The sequence below is a fragment of the Salmo salar genome, chromosome 29, assembly GCF_965601325.2.
Source record: "Salmo salar chromosome 29, fSalSal1, whole genome shotgun sequence".
In the NCBI taxonomy this organism is placed as follows: domain Eukaryota; kingdom Metazoa; phylum Chordata; class Actinopteri; order Salmoniformes; family Salmonidae; genus Salmo; species Salmo salar.
The window spans coordinates 27,193,473-27,211,872 of record NC_138319.1 but is presented as its reverse complement, the minus strand read 5'-3'; the positions used below and the strand labels follow the sequence as shown (position 1 = coordinate 27,211,872).

Here is an 18,400-nt window from a genome sequence, read left to right as displayed (position 1 = left end):
ACTGTGGAGACAGAGTATTGTGTTACTGTGGAGACAGATTATTGTGTTACTGTGGAGACAGAGTATTGTGTTACTATGGAGACAGAGTATTGTGTTACTATGGAGACAGAGTCTTGTGTTACTGTGGAGACAGAGTCTGGAGTTACAATAGAGACAGTCTTGTGTTACTATGGAGACAGAGTCTGGAGTTACAATAGAGACAGTCTTGTGTTACTATGGAGACAGAGTCTGGAGTTACAATAGAGACAGTATTGTGTTACTATGGAGACAGAGTCTTGTGTTACTGTGGAGACAGAGTCTCGTGTTACTGTGGAGACAGAGTCTGGAGTTACAATAGAGACAGAGTCTTGTGTTACTATGGAGACAGAGTCTTGTGTTACTGTGGAGACAGAGTATTGTTTTACTGTGGAGACAGAGTCTTGTGTTACTGTGGAGACAGAGTCTTGTGTTACTGTGGAGACAGAGCCTTGTGTTACTGTGGAGACAGAGTATTGTGTTACTGTGGAGACAGAGTATTGTGTTACTGTGGAGACAGAGTATTGTGTTACTGTGGAGACAGAGTATTGTGTTACTGTGGAGACAGAGTCTTGTGTTACTGTGGAGACAGAGTCTTGTGTTACTGTGGAGACAGAGTATTGTGTTACTGTGGAGACAGAGTATTGTGTTACTGTGGAGACAGAGTATTGTGTTACTGTGGAGACAGAGTCTTGTGTTACTGTGGAGACAGAGCCTTGTGTTACTGTGGAGACAGAGTATTGTGTTACTGTGGAGACAGATTATTGTGTTACTGTGGAGACAGAGTATTGTGTTACTGTGGAGACAGAGTCTTGTGTTACTGTGGAGACAGAGTCTGGAGTTACAATAGAGACAGTCTTGTGTTACTATGAAGACAGAGTCTGGAGTTACAATAGAGACAGTCTTGTGTTACTATGGAGACAGAGTCTGGAGTTACAATAGAGACAGTCTTGTGTTACTATGGAGACAGAGTCTGGAGTTACAATAGAGACAGTCTTGTGTTACTATGGAGACAGAGTCTGGAGTTACAATAGAGACAGTATTGTGTTACTATGGAGACAGAGTCTTGTGTTACTGTGGAGACAGAGTCTCGTGTTACTGTGGAGACAGAGTCTGGAGTTACTGTGGAGACAGAGTATTGTGTTACTATGGAGACAGAGTCTTGTGTTACTGTTGAGACAGAGTATTGTTTTACTGTGGAGACAGAGTCTTGTGTTACTGTGGAGACAGAGTATTGTGTTACTGTGGAGACAGAGCCTTGTGTTACTGTGGAGACAGAGTATTGTGTTACTATGGAGACAGAGTATTGTGTTACTGTGGAGACAGAGTATTGTGTTACTGTGGAGACAGAGTATTGTGTTACTGTGGAGACAGAGTAGTGTGTTACTGTGGAGACAGAGTATTGTGTTACTGTGGAGACAGAGTATTGTGTTACTATGGAGACAGAGTATTGTGTTACTATGGAGACAGAGTATTGTGTTACTGTGGAGACAGAGTATTGTGTTACTATGGAGACAGAGTATTGTGTTACTATGGAGACAGAGTCTTGTGTTACTGTGGAGACAGAGTATTGTGTAACGGGGTTGTTTTCTTGGAGGAGGCTGTGACCCAGTGGAAGCATCCTGCCCTTTCTCAGGAAACAGATAGACCCCCCCACCCCCAGTGTTAACTAGCTGATAGCCCCCCAGTGTTAACTAGCTGATAGCCCCCCCACCCCCAGTGTTAACTAGCTGATAGCCCCCCAGTGTTAACTAGCTGATAGCCCCCCAGTGTTAACTAGCTGATAGCCCCCCCACCCCCAGTGTTAACTAGCTGATAGCCCCCCAGTGTTAACTAGCTGATAGCCCCCCAGTGTTAACTAGCTGATAGCCCCCCCCACCCCCAGTGTTAACTAGCTGATAGCCCCCCCACCCCCAGTGTTAACTAGCTGATAGACCCCCCCACCCCCAGTGTTAACTAGCTGATAGCCCCCCCCACCCCCAGTGTTAACTAGCTGATAGCCCCCCAGTGTTAACTAGCTGATAGCCCCCCAGTGTTAAATAGCTGATAGCCCCCCCCACCCCCAGTGTTAACTAGCTGATAGCCCCCCAGTGTTAACTTGCTGATAGCCCCCCCACCCCCAGTGTTAACTAGCTGACAGCCCCCCCCCACTCCCAGTGTTAACTAGCTGATAGCCCCCCAGTGTTAACTAGCTGATAGCCCCCCCCCACCCCCAGTGTTAACTAGCTGATAGCCCCCAGTTTTAACTAGCTGATAGCCCCCCCACCCCCAGTGTTAACTAGCTGACAGCCCCCCCCACCCCCAGTGTTAACTAGCTGACAGCCCCCCCACCCCCAGTGTTAACTAGCTGATAGCCCCCCCCACCCCCAGTGTTAACTAGCTGATAGCCCCCCCACCCCCAGTGTTAACTAGCTGACAGCCCCCCCCCCCCACCCCCAGTGTTAACTAGCTGATAGCCACCCAGTGTTAACTAGCTGATAGGCCCCCCACCCCCAGTATGGGGTGGAGAGGGGGGTGGAGAGGGGCTGAGGGGGGTGGAGAGGGGTTGAGAGGGGTGGAGAGGGGCTGAGGGGGGTGGAGAGGGGCTGAGGGGGGTGAAGAGGGGTTGAGAGGGGTGGAGAGGGGCGGAGAGGGGTGGAGAGGGGCTGAGGGGGGTGGAGAGGGGTTAGGAGGGGTTGAGGGGGGTGGAGAGGAGTGGAGAGGGGTTGAGGGGGGTGAAGAGGGGTGAAGAGGGGTTGAGAGGGGTGGAGGTGGGTTGGAGGGTGAGAGAAAAGTCAGGATGTGGGAAACGTGACTCCAGTCCATCTGCTCACATCCTGTTACTACAGGATATAGACACTCAGACTGGACTGAATTGGACCCCTAGGTCATGCTACACCTCCTCTCCTCTCCCCTCGCCCGGTCCGGGCCACTTTCACGGCTGCAGCGAGAGAGAGTGGCCCCCTGGGTATTGTTCCCTGCTGAAAGGTGGGCCGGACAGATTAAAGATCCAGGCAGAGTGCAAAATCCTTCCAGGAAAAAAAACACACTCCAGTGTGTGTGACAGAGTGTGTGACAGAGTGTGTGTGTGTGGGATGGACTCCACGTTCGAAATGCTGGGCCAGATCGGGACGGATGGAGGGAGGGGGCGAGGGAACACGGAGTATTTTTAGAATAATTACCTTTGTGGCTCAGGGCCGGGCATTTGTGTGGAGATGGGAGCAGGACATAAACATAGAGAGCAAACAGAAGTGAAGTGTGTGTGTGTTCTGCCTCAGTGTGTGTGTGTTCTGCCGCGCTTCGTTTCGGGGTCCAAGGCACATCCTGAAGGGAGAGCCAGGGACGAGAGGAAAGTGAGAGATTACTGAGTGTTTTTTTTTCTTCTCTTTTTCCATTTCCTGAAACTCTCCTCGGAAAGACAATTAATTCCTTCACCTGATAAACAGCAGCCCACTCCCCCCACATGCTTTTTGTTGAATTGTATTGATCAAACTGTGCAATCTCTTCCACAGAAGATGCTATCTACGTACAATACCACTCTCAAAAGATTTGCCTGATGGGCATGCCTTGCCTTGCTAGCGCCAGTCAGTCCTGCCCATTACTACTGGCACCTCAGCTTCCTCTGGCCAGGATACCAGCTGGTTAAGGAATCAGGAGGAGGTTGGCAGCCAGACCGCCTTAGGAGAGGAGGGGTGTGTGAGTAGGGGGAAGGGTTGTCGGAGACAGGGGGCACTCCAGACCCCATGTCCTGTCTCCGGGGGTAACAACAGTGCCAACAGGACGACAGAGGAAACCGCAGGCGCCGCTCACTCAGAACACAGCGGTAAAAAAGGGGCATCTCTGACACACTGAGACGTTGCCACACACACACACACACACACACACACACACACACACACACACACACACACACACACACACACACACACACACACACACACACACACACCCCCCCCCCCGCACGCACACACACACACGCACATACATACAAATTGCACTTATCTACACTCTCACACTCACTCACCACTCAGGCACTAACACTCACACACACATCCTCACACTTTCACACACATCTGCAGACTGACACAAACAAATGGACACGCACACTCCAAGGCAGAACGGTTGCCAAGATAAGAACAATGATCTGTCCTAGGAGAAATAAGCGCACTGTGACTTGTGTACAGATGGGAGTGTTGATGGAGAAACAGAGAGAAGTGTATTGTTCTAAGAGGTAGCCAGGAGTGCTACAAGTGGAAATAGCTAGGTACCTGACAAACACTACATTGTTGCCTTTCCTTGTTTGACAAGACACTGACAAGCTGTCTGAAGCAGAATCAGGCAGCCACTAAGTGGATGTGAGAGTTATTGACATTGTGAAGTTGAGGTGGAGAATGTGACTTGATTTTGGCAGCCAGACCGCTTTGATCAGTTTGGCCGGGCGGCCAGTTCTAGGAAGAGTGTTGGTGGTTCCAAACTTCTTCCATTTAAGAATGATGGAGGACACTGTGTGCTTGGGGACCTTCAATGCTGCAGACATTTTTTGGTATCCTTCCCCAGATCTGTGCCTCAACATAATCCTGTCTCTGAGCTTTTCGGACAATTCCTTTGACCTCATGGCTTGGTATTCGCACTAACATGCACTGTCAACTGTAGGACCTTACATAGACAGGTGTGTGCCTTTCCAAATCATGTCCAATCATTTGAATTTATCACAGGTGGACTCCAATCAAGTTGTAGAAACATCTCAAGGATGATCAATGGAAACAGGATGCACCTGAGCTCAATTTCAAGTCTAATAGCAAAGGGTCTAAATACCCTTTGCTATAAGATTTCTAAAAACCTGTTTCTGCTTTGTCATTATGGGGTATTGGTTGTAGATTGATGAGGGAAAACATTTATTTAAATCATTTTAGAATAAGGCTGTAATGTAACAAAATGTGGAAAAAGTCAAGGGGTCTGAATACCTTCTGAATACACTGTCGAGGGGCGCTGTTTTTCTTGCTCTGATGCTTTCTCCGGGAATATAGTTTCAGCAGAGAGGAAGAGGCTAAGCGAGATGGCTCACTCTTGCCAAATTCTGTCCAGTATAAGCCCAATGTGTTTCTATGGGAATAATATGCAGACCTAAGCTTCTCGCCTGCCTTCCCGCCTTTGGGACAAAGACACACATTGTTAGGTCAGAGACATGAGCATCTTGTCATTACATACAGATCTCTGGTTTCAGTCTCTTGCGAATTGGAAAGGAAAGTTGGCGGGTTCATAGTGTACTGTTAGAATGCTGCATTGCCCTAAAGGAAATTGATGTTTTGCCAAAATTATATAATTACTCTTGACTAAATAAAATAATTCAAAATACTTCACCAGGGAGCATGACTTAGGCAGTAGAATGGCCTTACTGAAGAGCTCAGTGACTTTCAACATGGCATCGTCATAGCATGCCACCTTTCCAACAAGTCAGTTTGTCAAATTTCTGCCCTGCTAGAGCTGCCCCGGTCAACTGTAAGTGCCGTTAATGTGAAGTGGAAACGTTCTAGGAGCAACAACGGATCAGCCGCGAAGTGGTAGGCCACACAAGCTCACAGAACGGGACCGCCGAGTACTGAAGAAAAATCACTCACTACCGCGTTCCAAACTGCCTCTGGAAGTAACGTCAGCAGAAAAACTGTTAGTCTGGAGCTTTATGAAATGGGTTTCCATGGCCGAGCAGCCGCACACAAGCTTAAGATCACCATGAGCAATGCCAAGCGTGGGCTGGAGTGGTGTAAAGCTTGCCGCCATTGGACTCTGCAGCAGTGGAAACGCGTTCTCTGGAGTGATGAATCACACTTCACCATCTGGCAGTCGGACAGACACATCTGGGTTTGGCGGATGCCAGGAAAACGCTACCTTCCTTAATGCATAGTGCCAACTGTAAAGTTTGGTGGAGGAGGAATAATGGTCTGGGGCTGTTTTTCATGGTTCGGGCTAGGCTCCTTAGTTCTAGTGAAGAGCAATCTTAACACTACAGCACACAATGACATTCTAGACGATTCTGTGCTTCCAACGTTGTGGCAACAGTTTGGGAAAGGCCCTTTCCTGTTTCAGCATGACAATGCCCCCGTGTACAAAGCGAGGTCTATACAGAAATGGTTTGTCCCGATCGGTGTGGAAGAACTTGACTGGCCTGCACAGAGCCCTGACCTCAACCCCATCAAACACCTTTGGGATGAATTGGAACGCCGACTGCGAGCCAGGCCTAATCACCCAACATCAGTGCCCGACCTCACTAATTCTCTTGTGGCTGAATGGAAGCAAGTTCCCGCGGCAATGTTCGAACATCTAGTGGAAAGCCTTCCCAGAAGAGTGGAGGCTGTTACAGCAACAATGCCCATGATTTTGGAATGAGATGTTCGATGAGCAGGTGTCCACATACTTTTGGTCATATAGTGTATTTGTGACGATAATGTGTTTTGACTATCATTTAAAATGTTGAGACAAGAAGAAGAGGAGGAAGGTGTGGCGAAGATATGATGCGTCTCTCTCCAGAACACATATATGTAGGAATGTGCCCATTTAGCAAAGTGTTATTTCTGATTGTCTTAACTCACCACGTACACCACTCATTTGTTCTTCGCCTCAAAAAACCAGACTTCGTTGGCTTGTGTAACATCCATTGCGAATGATAGTTCCTAAGTATTAGAAAAATCTTTCTAACACTCCCGGCCTCAATAATCACCAAGCCTCGGTGTGAAAGAGCAAAATATCATGATCTGATGATCCCATATAGTCGGTGGAAACGTTATTTAAAAAACAGCGGTCTAGAGCTCACTGGCGTGGGAAACTCTGAGGGCCTGGAATAGTCTCGTTGATACAACGTTGCACTTCACTAACAACAGCTCAAGTCAAGACAGATAGAAAGGGAGGCAGACAGGCGGAGAAGAGAGATTCATGTGATTGAAAGAACCAAATGGATCACAGTGTATCAATGTGTTCATATGGCAGAGGCTGCTGCCCTCACCTCAGCTGAATTTTAACTTTTACATTTTATTATTTTATTTCAGATTTTTATGATTAACCACGTGACAATGATTGAGAAAATAAAATATTATTGAAATGAAACAGTTGCACAAAAATGTGCATATATAAAAATTATAACTGTTGCACTAAGAACGGTAGAAATGCTAGGGTAAATTGGAAGTATCCACAAACTTGAAACTCACCAGCTGCCTATGGTCTTTACTATTACACCTATTAAAACTAATTATGAACGCGCATGCGGGTGTGCTGCCATGTCTGCTGCCGGGCCTGGTGTGTGTGTGTGTGTGTGTGTGTGTGTGTGTGTGTGTGTGTGTGTGTGTGTGTGTGTGTGTGTGTGTGTGTGTGTGGGGTGTGTGTGTGTCAGAGAATCTGATTGGGCACTAGGGTGAAGGGAACTCACCTTGACCAATGAGACAGTGGCGTCAGGGTTGGTGACCCTACAGGGGAAGACCAGAGGCTGGCTCTCCTTCATATACACAACGTCTGGACTGTTATTCTGCTCCTCCACAAATGGCCGCTGTCTGTCTGAAACCACAACACCGAGGTTAGGGATAGGAACACACAAGCATGGACACACACAGACACAAGTCACAGACACACACAGACATATGTCACAGAAACACACACACACACCATAATGTGTGCATACTCATGTACGCATGCACGTACGCATGTAAGCATACCCTCATAATCACATATTGTATATATGGCTATTCAGCAGAAAACAATCAACAATAAGCACACAAACACACACACACAAACACTCACCCGTACTAAATACCGTTCAGCAAACAGTGATCTGGAGTCAACAATAAACACACACAGATTGTTTAGAGGTAATCAAAATGCCTGTGTTCCTTCCAGATACATTGTGATTCTTTCCCTGTGCTCTAATATCCCTGTGCCATTGAAAGATGTGTGTGGGTGGAGCTCTCCTCATTGTTTGTCAGCTACTGTACTGTGCTATTCAAGGAAAGCATAATCTCTGAACATTTTAACAAAGGTACCCCAAGGACTAGTGGCCTGGACCGCAGGGCTTCCTCCTGCTGCTTTGATTTCATATAAAGGAGCTGGTGAGGGGGCAAGAGGGGCTGGAGGGTGAGAGCAGAGTGGGGCAAGAGGGGCCGGAGGGTGAGAGCAGAGTGGGGCAAGAGGGGCCGGAGGGTGAGAGCAGAGTGGGGCAGGAGGGGACGGAGGGTGAGAGCAGTGGGGCAAGAGGGGCCGGAGGGTGAGCTGAGTGGGGCAGGAGGGGTAGGAGGTTGAAAGCAGAGTGGGGCAGGAGGGTGAGAGCAGTGGGGCAGGAGTGGAAGGAGGGGCTGGAGGGTGAGAGCAGTGGGGCAGGAGTAGAAGGAGGGGCTGGAGGGTGAGAGCAGAGTGAGGCTTAAGGGGCCAGAGTGTGAGAGCAGAGTGGGGCAGGAGGGGTAGAAGGGGCTGGAGGGTGAGAGCAGAGTGGGGCAGGAGGGGCCGGAGGGTGAGAGCAGAGTGGGGCAGGAGGGGAAGAAGGGGCTGGAGGGTGAGAGCAGAGTGGGACATAAGGGGCCGGAGGGTGAGAACAGAGAGGGCGATGGAGTTGGACGCCTAATGGACGTGCTGGCTGGAGCGATTGATGGGCCCCAGGGGTCCTGTTGGCCAAACAGTAGCCCTATCCTGTGACCTGGGCTCCTCTCACTCCTTTGGCCCCTGGCCCATCTCCATGCTCAGCCAGCTGCCCCAGTGGCACAACTCAGGACAGGGAAGGGCAGAGAGGGCTCTCACTGTGCCTCCTTCGCCCCTGGATGGTCCTGAATCCTGCCTGGCCTTCATTCTCATTCACTTCCCTTACCCTCCCACCTTCCAGTCCTGCCACCTTGTACAGACTGCCCCCCCCCCTTCCCTGCCATAGACCTCCAGCCTCCCTTCCACCTCTACCAGCCCCCTGTGGCTCTTCTCCCGTCCCCCAGCACAGGATGCTGTGAGCAGGGCTGAGGGGAACAGATAAGGCTGGTGCCCTGGGAAACTCTGCCCAAACCTGAGCCTTTCAGTAGCTGGGCTATTCCTGGCCCCGAGGTAGCACGTAAAGGAAAGTAAAAAGGTTTTATATATAGACCTGGTAGAGGGAGAGGGAGGCTAAGCAAAGAGACTGGCTAGGGGGGAGAAACTGTGCCAGAGGCATTATGAAGGATGTGTTGTTGGGACAAACAGTGTTTTGATATAATTGTCTCTCTGACATTGGTCTGTATTTAGCACCCACTACATCCTGTTTAACCTGAACCTATAAACAATGAGACAGAGCCAGAAACAGACTGACTGACCACTCCATTAGAGAAAGAGGAGTGGGGAGACTGACTGACCACTCCATTAGAGAGAGAGGGGAGGGAGGGAGGGAGGGGACTGACCACTCCATTAGAGAGAGAGGGGAGGGGAGACTGACTGACCACTCCATTAGAGAAAGAGGAGTGGGGAGACTGACTGACCACTCCATTAGAGAGAGAGGGGAGGGAGGGAGGGAGGGGACTGACCACTCCATTAGAGAGAGAGGGGAGGGGAGACTGACTGACCACTCCATTAGAGAAAGAGGAGTGGGGAGACTGACTGACCACTCCATTAGAGAAAGAGGAGTGGGGAGACTGACTGACCACTCCATTAGAGAGAGAGGGGAGGAGGGAGGGAGGGAGGGAGGGGACTGACCACTCCATTAGAGAGAGAGGGGAGGGGAGACTGACTGACCACTCCATTAGAGAAAGAGGAGTGGGGAGACTGACTGACCACTCCATTAGAGAGAGAGGGAGGGAGGGAGGGAGGGAGGGAGGGAGGGAGGGAGAGGGAGGGAGGGAGGGAGGGAGGGAGGGAGGGAGGGAGGGAGGGAGGGAGGGAGGGAGGGAGGGAGGGGACTGACTGACCACTCCATTAGAGAGAGAGGAGTGGGGAGACTGACTGACCACTCCATTAGAGAGAGAGGGGGAGGGAGGGGGGAGACTGACTGACTACTCCATTAGAGAGAGAGGGGAGGGAGGGAGGGAGGGAGGGAGGGAGGGGAGGGAGGGAGGGAGGGAGGGAGGGAGGGAGGGAGGGAGGGAGGGAGGGAGGAGACTGACTGACCACTCCATTAGAGAAAGAGGGAGGGGGGAGACTGACTGACAGACCACTCCATTAGAGAGAGAGGAGGGGGGAGACTGACTGACCACTCCATTAAAGAGAGAGGGGGAGGGAGGGAGGAGACTGACTGACCACTCCATTAGAGAAAGAGGGGGGAGGAGACTGACTGACCACTCCATTAGAGAGAGAGGGGGGAGACTGACTGACCACTCCATTAGAGAGTGAGGGGGAGGGGGAAGACTGACTGAGCACTCCATTAGAGAGAGAGGGGAAGGGAGGGGGGAGACTGACTGACTACTCCATTAGAGAGAGAGGGGGGAGGGAGGTGGGAGGGAGGTGGGAGACTGACTGACCACTCCATTAGAGAGAGGGGGAGGGGGGAGACTGACTGACCACTCCATTAGAGAGAGAGGGGAAGGGAGGGGGGAGACTGACTGACCACTCCATTAGAGAGAGAGGGGGGAGGGAGGTGGGAGACTGACTGACCACTCCATTAGAGAGAGGGGGAGGGGGGAGACTGACTGACCACTCCATTAGAGAGAGGGGGAGGGGGGAGACTGACTGACCACTCCATTAGAGAGAGGGGGGAGTAAAAAACACTTGAATGAGCGACTCCCGGAGTGAGTTGGTAGTTGTTAAAGTTACCTGTGACATAGACATAGACAGCTCTCTGCCTGAGCGTCTGATGGCTGTACCGACACCGGAACGATCCTGTGTGCTGGGCCTGGGCCGAGCTAAGCGTCAGTTGGCTGCAGTAATGCTGGCTCTGCCTACCACAGCGAGAATCTTCCAATCGCATTCTCTCCAGATCTCTGGCCACACCTCTAGGGAACGCCCACGACAGCTCCCACCGACCCCTGATTGGTCAAAAGTAAAATGGCATAAAACATTCCATCTCTCTCATCGCACCTCAACTTCTGAAAAGCTGACCATAAAATGGTCCATATAAAACAGGGGTTGTCAAAGATACAGCCCGTGAGCCCATTCAAACCGGCCTGCGAGGTGATTTAAGTAAATAAAATAAAAATAAAAATGTAAATCTAATTGTTTTTATCTCAATCAACATTCAAATGACTAAAACTACATTGAAGCTGTGTAGAAATGATAAAGGAGCTTCATTTACACTCTGTCCAGCTCACTAACAGTCATCTCAACCAATGCTAGATAGTCAGGGAGCACAACCTTTCGCAAAGAACTAGAACCCATTTTGTGTGCGGTTCTACGGACCTCGGTGAAGACAGAATGCGGCCCATGGGGCAAAATGAGATTGAAGCCCCTGATATAAAAACTCATCTGGACAGAATCAGTGGCACCTTAATTGGGGGGGACGGGCTCGTGGTAATAACTGGAGCGGAATAGTATCAAATACATGGAAACAATGTGTTTGATGCCACTCCATTCCCTCCGTTACGAACATTATTATGAGCCGTCCTCCTGCTGAGCCGTCCTCAGCAGCCTCCTGTGCTACCCCCTCCCCTCCCCATCACATCTGACCTGTAACCTTTGACTCCAGAGACTCACCTGCAGTGGATTGTCAGAGTCTGGTTGGCCTCCAGGACCAGCTGTCGACTCTTCACATCCAGAACAGGAACACTGAACTTCCCCTTAGGCCCACTCTCCACCTTACCTGCAGGGAGAGAGAACAGAGATGTCTTATAGGCTGCAGGCCAGGCTGGCCCCCATACAGGGAGAGAGAACAGAGATGTCTTACAGGCTGCAGGCCAGGCTGGCCCCCATACAGGGAGAGAGAACAGAGATGTCTTATAGGCTGCAGGCCAGGCTGGCCCCCATACAGGGAGAGAGAACAGAGATGTCTTATAGGCTGCAGGCCAGGCTGGCCCCCATACAGGGAGAGAGAACAGAGATGTCTTATAGGCTGCAGGCCAGGCTGGCCCCCATACAGGGAGAGAGAACAGAGATGTCTTATAGGCTGCAGGCCAGGCTGGCCCCCATACAGGGAGAGAGAACAGAAGAAAGAACTTAGGTTGAAGCCTAGCTCTCTCTCACAAGGCTGGTCCCCATACGCAGTGGTGGAAAAAGTACCCAATTGTCATACATAAGTAAAAGATTCCTTAATGGAATATGACTCAAGTAAAAGTGAAAGTCAACCAGAAAAATACTACTTGAGTAACAGTCTAAAAGTATTTGGTTTTAAATATACTTAAGTATCAAAAGTAAATGTAATTGCAAAAATATACTTAAATATCAAAAGTAAAAGTATAAATCACTTCCTTATAATAAGCAAATCTGGCAGAATTTCCTTTTTAATTTTTTCATTTACGGATAGCCAGGGGCACACTACAATACGCAGACATAATTTACAAATGAAGCATTTGTGTTTAGTGAGTCTGCCAGTTCAGAGGCAGTAGGGATGACCAGGGATGTTCTCCTGATAAGTGTGTGAATTGGACCATTTTCCTGTCCTGCTAAGCATTCAAAATGTACCGAGTACTTTTGTCTGTCAGGGAAAATGTATGGAGTAAAAAGTAGATTATTTTCCTTAGGAATGTAGTGAATTAAAAGTAAAAGTAGTCAAAAATATAAATAGTAAAGTAAAGTACAGATACCCCCCCAAAATACTTAAGTAGTACTTAAAAGTATTTTTACTTAAGTACTTTACACCACTGCCCATATGTTGCTCAACAACCAGTAACTGATGTTTTTGTAGGAGGAGATGACAATGACGGATATCTGAATCAGCTGTGCACAACGGTCAAAACTCTTTGAAAAAACAACTGAGGATGAGATTCTTATAAGAGGAGTGTGCTGCATTCCAACACGACTGACCACCGCAGTGCTGATGACAGCACCCAACTGAATACAACATAATGGGAACAACAAAACCACCACCAATAGCACCATTGACAAATACCACTGATCACTGTTACATTGCTGCCCACAGCTCTGGTCCAGGGCGTTAGGGAATGAATGTGAACTAAAGCCCTGGACCAGAGCTATGCTGACGCCAAAAACCTGATCCAATAAACACTGTAGAACAATGCAGTAATTGACCACAACACCGGGTGTTGACAGATCAACTGACAGTGTCATCACAGACACTCCCATGCAGCAATACCACTGACCCTCGTCACCTCCTCGTTCCCATGCCAGTAAGACCACTTGAGGACTACAGTGGAAATGCGTGAGCATGAAGCAGTGTCACTGTTGTTTATCAAATAAAATCAACACTCCACTTCATGGTAGCTGAGGTTAATTAATGAGAGATTAAGGGTGCTGTCCATCCATCCACCCTTCCTTCCTCTCAGCCCAAAGGGAAACTTCATTCACACAGACACGTCCTTGAATCAGCCCAAAAAAACTAGTTCATACTGCATCCTATTAGAACAAACACAAACCTAGTTCACACTGCATCCTATTGGACCAAACACAAATCTAGTTCACACCGCATCCTATTGGACCAAACACAAATCTAGTTCACACTGCATCCTATTGGAACAAACACAAACCTAGTTCACACTGCATCCTATTGGACTAAACACAAATCTAGTTCACACTGCATCCTATTGGACCAAACACAAATCTAGTTCACACCGCATCCTATTGGACCAAACACAAATCTAGTTCACACCGCATCCTATTGGACCAAACACAAACCTAGTTCACACCGCATCCTATTGGACCAAACACAAATCTAGTTCACACCGCATCCTATTGGACCAAACACAAATCTAGTTCACACCGCATCCTATTGGACTAAACACAAATCTAGTTCACACTGCATCCTATTGGAACAAACACAAACCTAGTTCACACTGCATCCTATTGGACCAAACACAAACCTAGTTCACACCGCATCCTATTGGACCAAACACAAACCTAGTTCACACTGCATCCTATTGGAACAAACACAAACCTAGTTCACACTGCATCCTATTGGAACAAACACAAACCTAGTTCACACCGCATCCTATTGGACCAAACACAAATCTAGTCCACACTCTGTGGCAGTCAGTGCCATTTCAGATGAGGGAGGACAAAAAAATGTTTTATGAACATGGCCTTATTTCTATTACAGCATATTGGATCATTATCATTCATATTCCATTCACCCAGCTCAATGTAACATCGATAGGTTTAGGCTACTACATGATACTCAAATTGTCCCTGTACCCATCATGAGGTTGCTACAACCTAGCCTACTAATGAAAGTTTACAACGTAGGTGCACGTGGACAGACAGTGACATTCAATACCGCCTTGCACACTCTTGCCTGCATCTTGCTGATCTAGGGTGTAATCATTAGTCCAACGGTTACAAACAAGAGTTTCTATTGTAGAAATGCAGGTAGGTTTATCCCCGTTTGGATCTGTTTAAGAAAAGTTTTTCACCAGAATCGGCAAAATGAATACACAACTTGATCACGCGTAAACACAGTTCACAGTTTCATAGCAGCCACGTTGTAGTCCTTCTCACATCTACGTTATGAGCTCTCCTCCTTTCACCTCTTCCCTTCGCTTGTGGACTTCAATGCACAACACATCAGCTGTATGTGACCAGGCGAAAAACCTCTACACACATCATTGTCACCATATTAGCTAAAGTAACATCATAGTCAGCATAGCTAATAGAACTAATATGTTAGTAAACCCGCTAATCATGCAGTAACATTACAGTGTACAGTCAGTAAGCAGTTACATCGTAGGGCCCGGTGGCAATACATTTGTAAAACCAAAGCTTACCTTGACTTGGAAGAGTTCCAGTGTTGTCTTGGATAGTCATAGCCAGCTAGCTAACATACTATCCCTCTGTTTGAGCAGGGTGTATCAGTAGGCTAAACTAGCTAGCTGCATTTGCCAGCTAAGTAAGTATTGCTTCTCCTTCATTTAGGAAGACATTTATTTGTTCAAAACTGTTCAGCTATTTTCTTTCTCTCTCTTTGAGTCAGCTACTCACCACATTTTATGCACTACAGTGCTAGCTAGCTGTAGCTTATGCTTTCAGTATTAATTATCTGACCCTTTGATTGGGTGGACAACATGTCAGTTCATGCTGCAAGAGCTCTGATAGGTTGGAGGACGTCCTCCAGAAGTTGTCATAATTACTGTGTAAGTCTATGGAAGGGGGTGAGAACCATGAGCCTCCTAAGTTTTGTATTGAAGTCAATGTACCCAGAGGAGGACGGAAGCTAGCTGTCTTCTGGTTACACCATTGTGCTACCCTACAGAGTGCTGTTGAGTCTACTATAGACCTTCTTTGCAAAATAGTGTGTTTTAATCAATTATTTGGTGACGTGATTGTATTTAGTATAGTTTTATCTAAAAATTCTAAGTTACTGAGGAGGATGTTCCTTTCCTTCCTCCTCTGAGGAGCCTCCACTGTTCACACTGCATCCTATTGGAACAAACACAAATCTAGTTCACACTGATCTAGCGTGGTTTGTAATCAGAACTCGTCATAGTACAGCAGACTGGGTGTGACTTCCTAGGTCCTCCTGCTTTTGGTAAAGCCTTTCTTTAGGTCCTCCACATCATAACCAGCATGTCAAGCATTCTCACTTTACCAAAATGAAACTTCACTGCTGTGTGCCAGTATGGTATCCTCTCTGTATTATCTTCCTGGTCATACACATCACTATACTGAGACTGAATACTGACCTATCATTTTATCCCATCTGTGACCCCCCCCCCCCCCCATTACTAATATTCATTGTCATGGTTACCAGTGGATGTCCCCTTCAGCAGCTCTAGTTTTTCTTACTCTGGTAGTTTCCTCTGTTTCCACTCTGAGTCACACACAGACGCACACACGCACGCACACGCACGCACGCACACACAGACGCACACACACACGCACGCACGCACGCACGCACACACACACACACACACACACACACACACACACACACACACACACACACACACACACACACACACACACACACACACACACACACACACACACACACAGGGAGAGTCCTGCAGCAGAGTCTATATGTTGGTGTAAATAGTTTAAAGGAGGAAGGGAAGTCGAGTCTCTCTCAGCACGGGCCCAAGGGGCATTTCAACAGGCTGTAAAGTGGCCAGAACCCCCCTTCCCATGTTACTCAATACAGCTGGAGCTTTCATTCAACAAACCCTAGTGCCATTTCATACAAGTGGAGGATCAGTTGGAGTTCAAGGACATGTCTGTTTAGAACCCCAGAATGTGCCTGCAGGACAGGAGTAAGTTACAGAGCTGGATGTAGCCTAAGGTTACAAAAGGAGAATTTTGTAATAATTTCCCCTGAAGTTTTCCCTCAAGTGTTGTGCATGCTATTCTAATCATGTAAAACACCGAAATGATTTTACAAATCATGGCGACATTGGCATTTCATTGGAGGGACATAATAATGTTTGGCCTTCTATATCCTGTTTCCATGGTACAATGCATTCTTTTCAGATCCTTATCAGACACGCACATCATAACACAGTAGTAAGACATAGAAACAGTATGGCAAATGCCACTGGTGTTTGCTCCACTGGTATAAATGTGAAATATTTTTCATTGAATTGCAGTTTTGTGTATGTTTTGCCTAAACCAATACAGGGTCATATTTTTCTGTGTAATAAATGTAGGGCTATTGAATATGAAAAAAGCAAGGATTGTTCCTCAACTTGTTTCATTGGTCTACATCAAAAGTGCAATGATAGTAAAGGACCAAATGAATAAAAAGTTTATTGATTTTGCTGACAATGTTTAACAATTAATTAAATGAATTAAGTAATTAATTACTCCAGTTTTATTATCTAACCCATTAAAAAAGCTTGCATTAAAACTAATACAACTAATTTTGCAAATAAAAGACTGTATGTAGAGGACAATTGTGACATTATATCAGTTTTGACATGACAAAAAAACTCGTTCCATTTAGTAAAAAGTAGTGGAACAATAACCATACGTCCTGCGCTACCCTCATACTTTATGCACACAGGAGCCAGTTCACCCCAGTTTCCTCACTCCTGCGTCTGTTTAAGTCATAAACGCTGATTAGCGCCATTTCCTGCGCTCTAGAAAGTTTCCTTGTGCTGGTCATGACCCCGCACTCATTTATATTAGAACTTCCCTTTCACAAACTCATCAGCGTCAGGAAGTAACGCCCTGTGTGTGCCGATTCAACCGGGGCCAAAGCGCGCACAGAGAAGCGGATGCCAAGCCTGGCCACAGAGGTCCCCGTTATCCAAACAACTATCCCACAGGACTGGGCTTATCTAATAAACAACACTTAGCTGTAAAAGAACCGCACTTCATCAACCACCCCTGCCACACGACCACACTGATTTCTCAATGGGCCGATAAACGAGACAGTAGACGGGAAAGCGTCAAAGAGCCTGGTCCTGTGGCCCCTTATGTTCAAAGCGCGGGATGTTGGCTAATCTGTCTGCCAAGTGCCAAGCGTTCGAAGAATGTTCCTCTGACGCCAATACTATCTTTTTACCGTGGCAGCACGCACGTTCCTCCTGATTATGTGGGAATCCATTTCACATGGTCTTGCACAATAGGACTACTACTAAAAGATGGCAAGTTGGCAATGTACGCGCATCAACATCCTCGTGCGTCAAGCATTCAGACAATAATTACGCATGATGCCTAATGTGTCCTGAACAAATTGACGAATAACTATTCATAATTGTACTTTTTAAAAACACATTCAATCATATAATTAAGGAATACTTTATGTGATTTGTCCATAAGCGACAGAATGGTGAGGGTGCGCTCTACAGGCATCCATGAAGGGGCTAGTTGCATCAATCAGTGAACTCTCTACTCACCCTTTGCGAGCGCACTGCCAGCCAATCCACATAGAACCACGAAGATATAGCCAATCATGTTGTCCGTCTTCCCCGTCGCACTGAAGAAGAGGTATGTAAGAAGAAAAGCGTAACAGAGAGTTTAGTCCTTGTTCTCCAGAGAATCGAAAGCTTCAGAGAGCACACCACCAGCCCACTCCGCGCTGCTGCTTCGCATTGATTCTGACGAGTAGGACAGGTTTCCTGAGGAGAGGAGAGCAGAGCCGTGGCCGAACACGCTACAGGACACCACACATCAACTCCAGTAAAACGTTTTCCCATTGTGCTCTTGGGGACCGGTTTTATACAGTTCCCATAGCGACCGGATAACTGGCCTTCCAGTGACGTCCATCGACACACCCATGGCGCGTGAAAGCAGAGTCCCACGCCCGTACCCATTCTCACAGTCACTCTGGACTAATTAAAACAATGAAGACAACGTACTTATACGGAGACCCTGTTTGACCCACAAACACCAGACCATCACACGATTTACCCCAAAACATTGAGTAAGCAAAAGCATACCC

General features: G+C 47.6%; 1 protein-coding gene across 2 annotated transcripts in view; it reads right to left on the bottom strand.

The window, feature by feature from the left end:
* Positions 1-18,172, bottom strand: part of LOC106591469 (vascular endothelial growth factor receptor 1) — a 94,550-nt gene extending 76,378 nt beyond the window's left edge. For both annotated transcript variants that reach the window (XM_045710816.2, XM_045710818.2), the window contains exons 1-4: positions 17,856-18,172; positions 11,608-11,713; positions 10,732-10,943; positions 7,412-7,536 (exon numbers count right to left, since the gene is read on the bottom strand). In XM_045710816.2, the coding sequence (XP_045566772.1) occupies positions 7,412-7,536; positions 10,732-10,943; positions 11,608-11,713; positions 17,856-17,913 (501 nt within the window). In that variant the 5' untranslated portion in view covers positions 17,914-18,172. The remainder of the gene's footprint in view (positions 1-7,411; positions 7,537-10,731; positions 10,944-11,607; positions 11,714-17,855) is intronic.
* Positions 18,173-18,400: the final 228 nt, after the last annotated feature.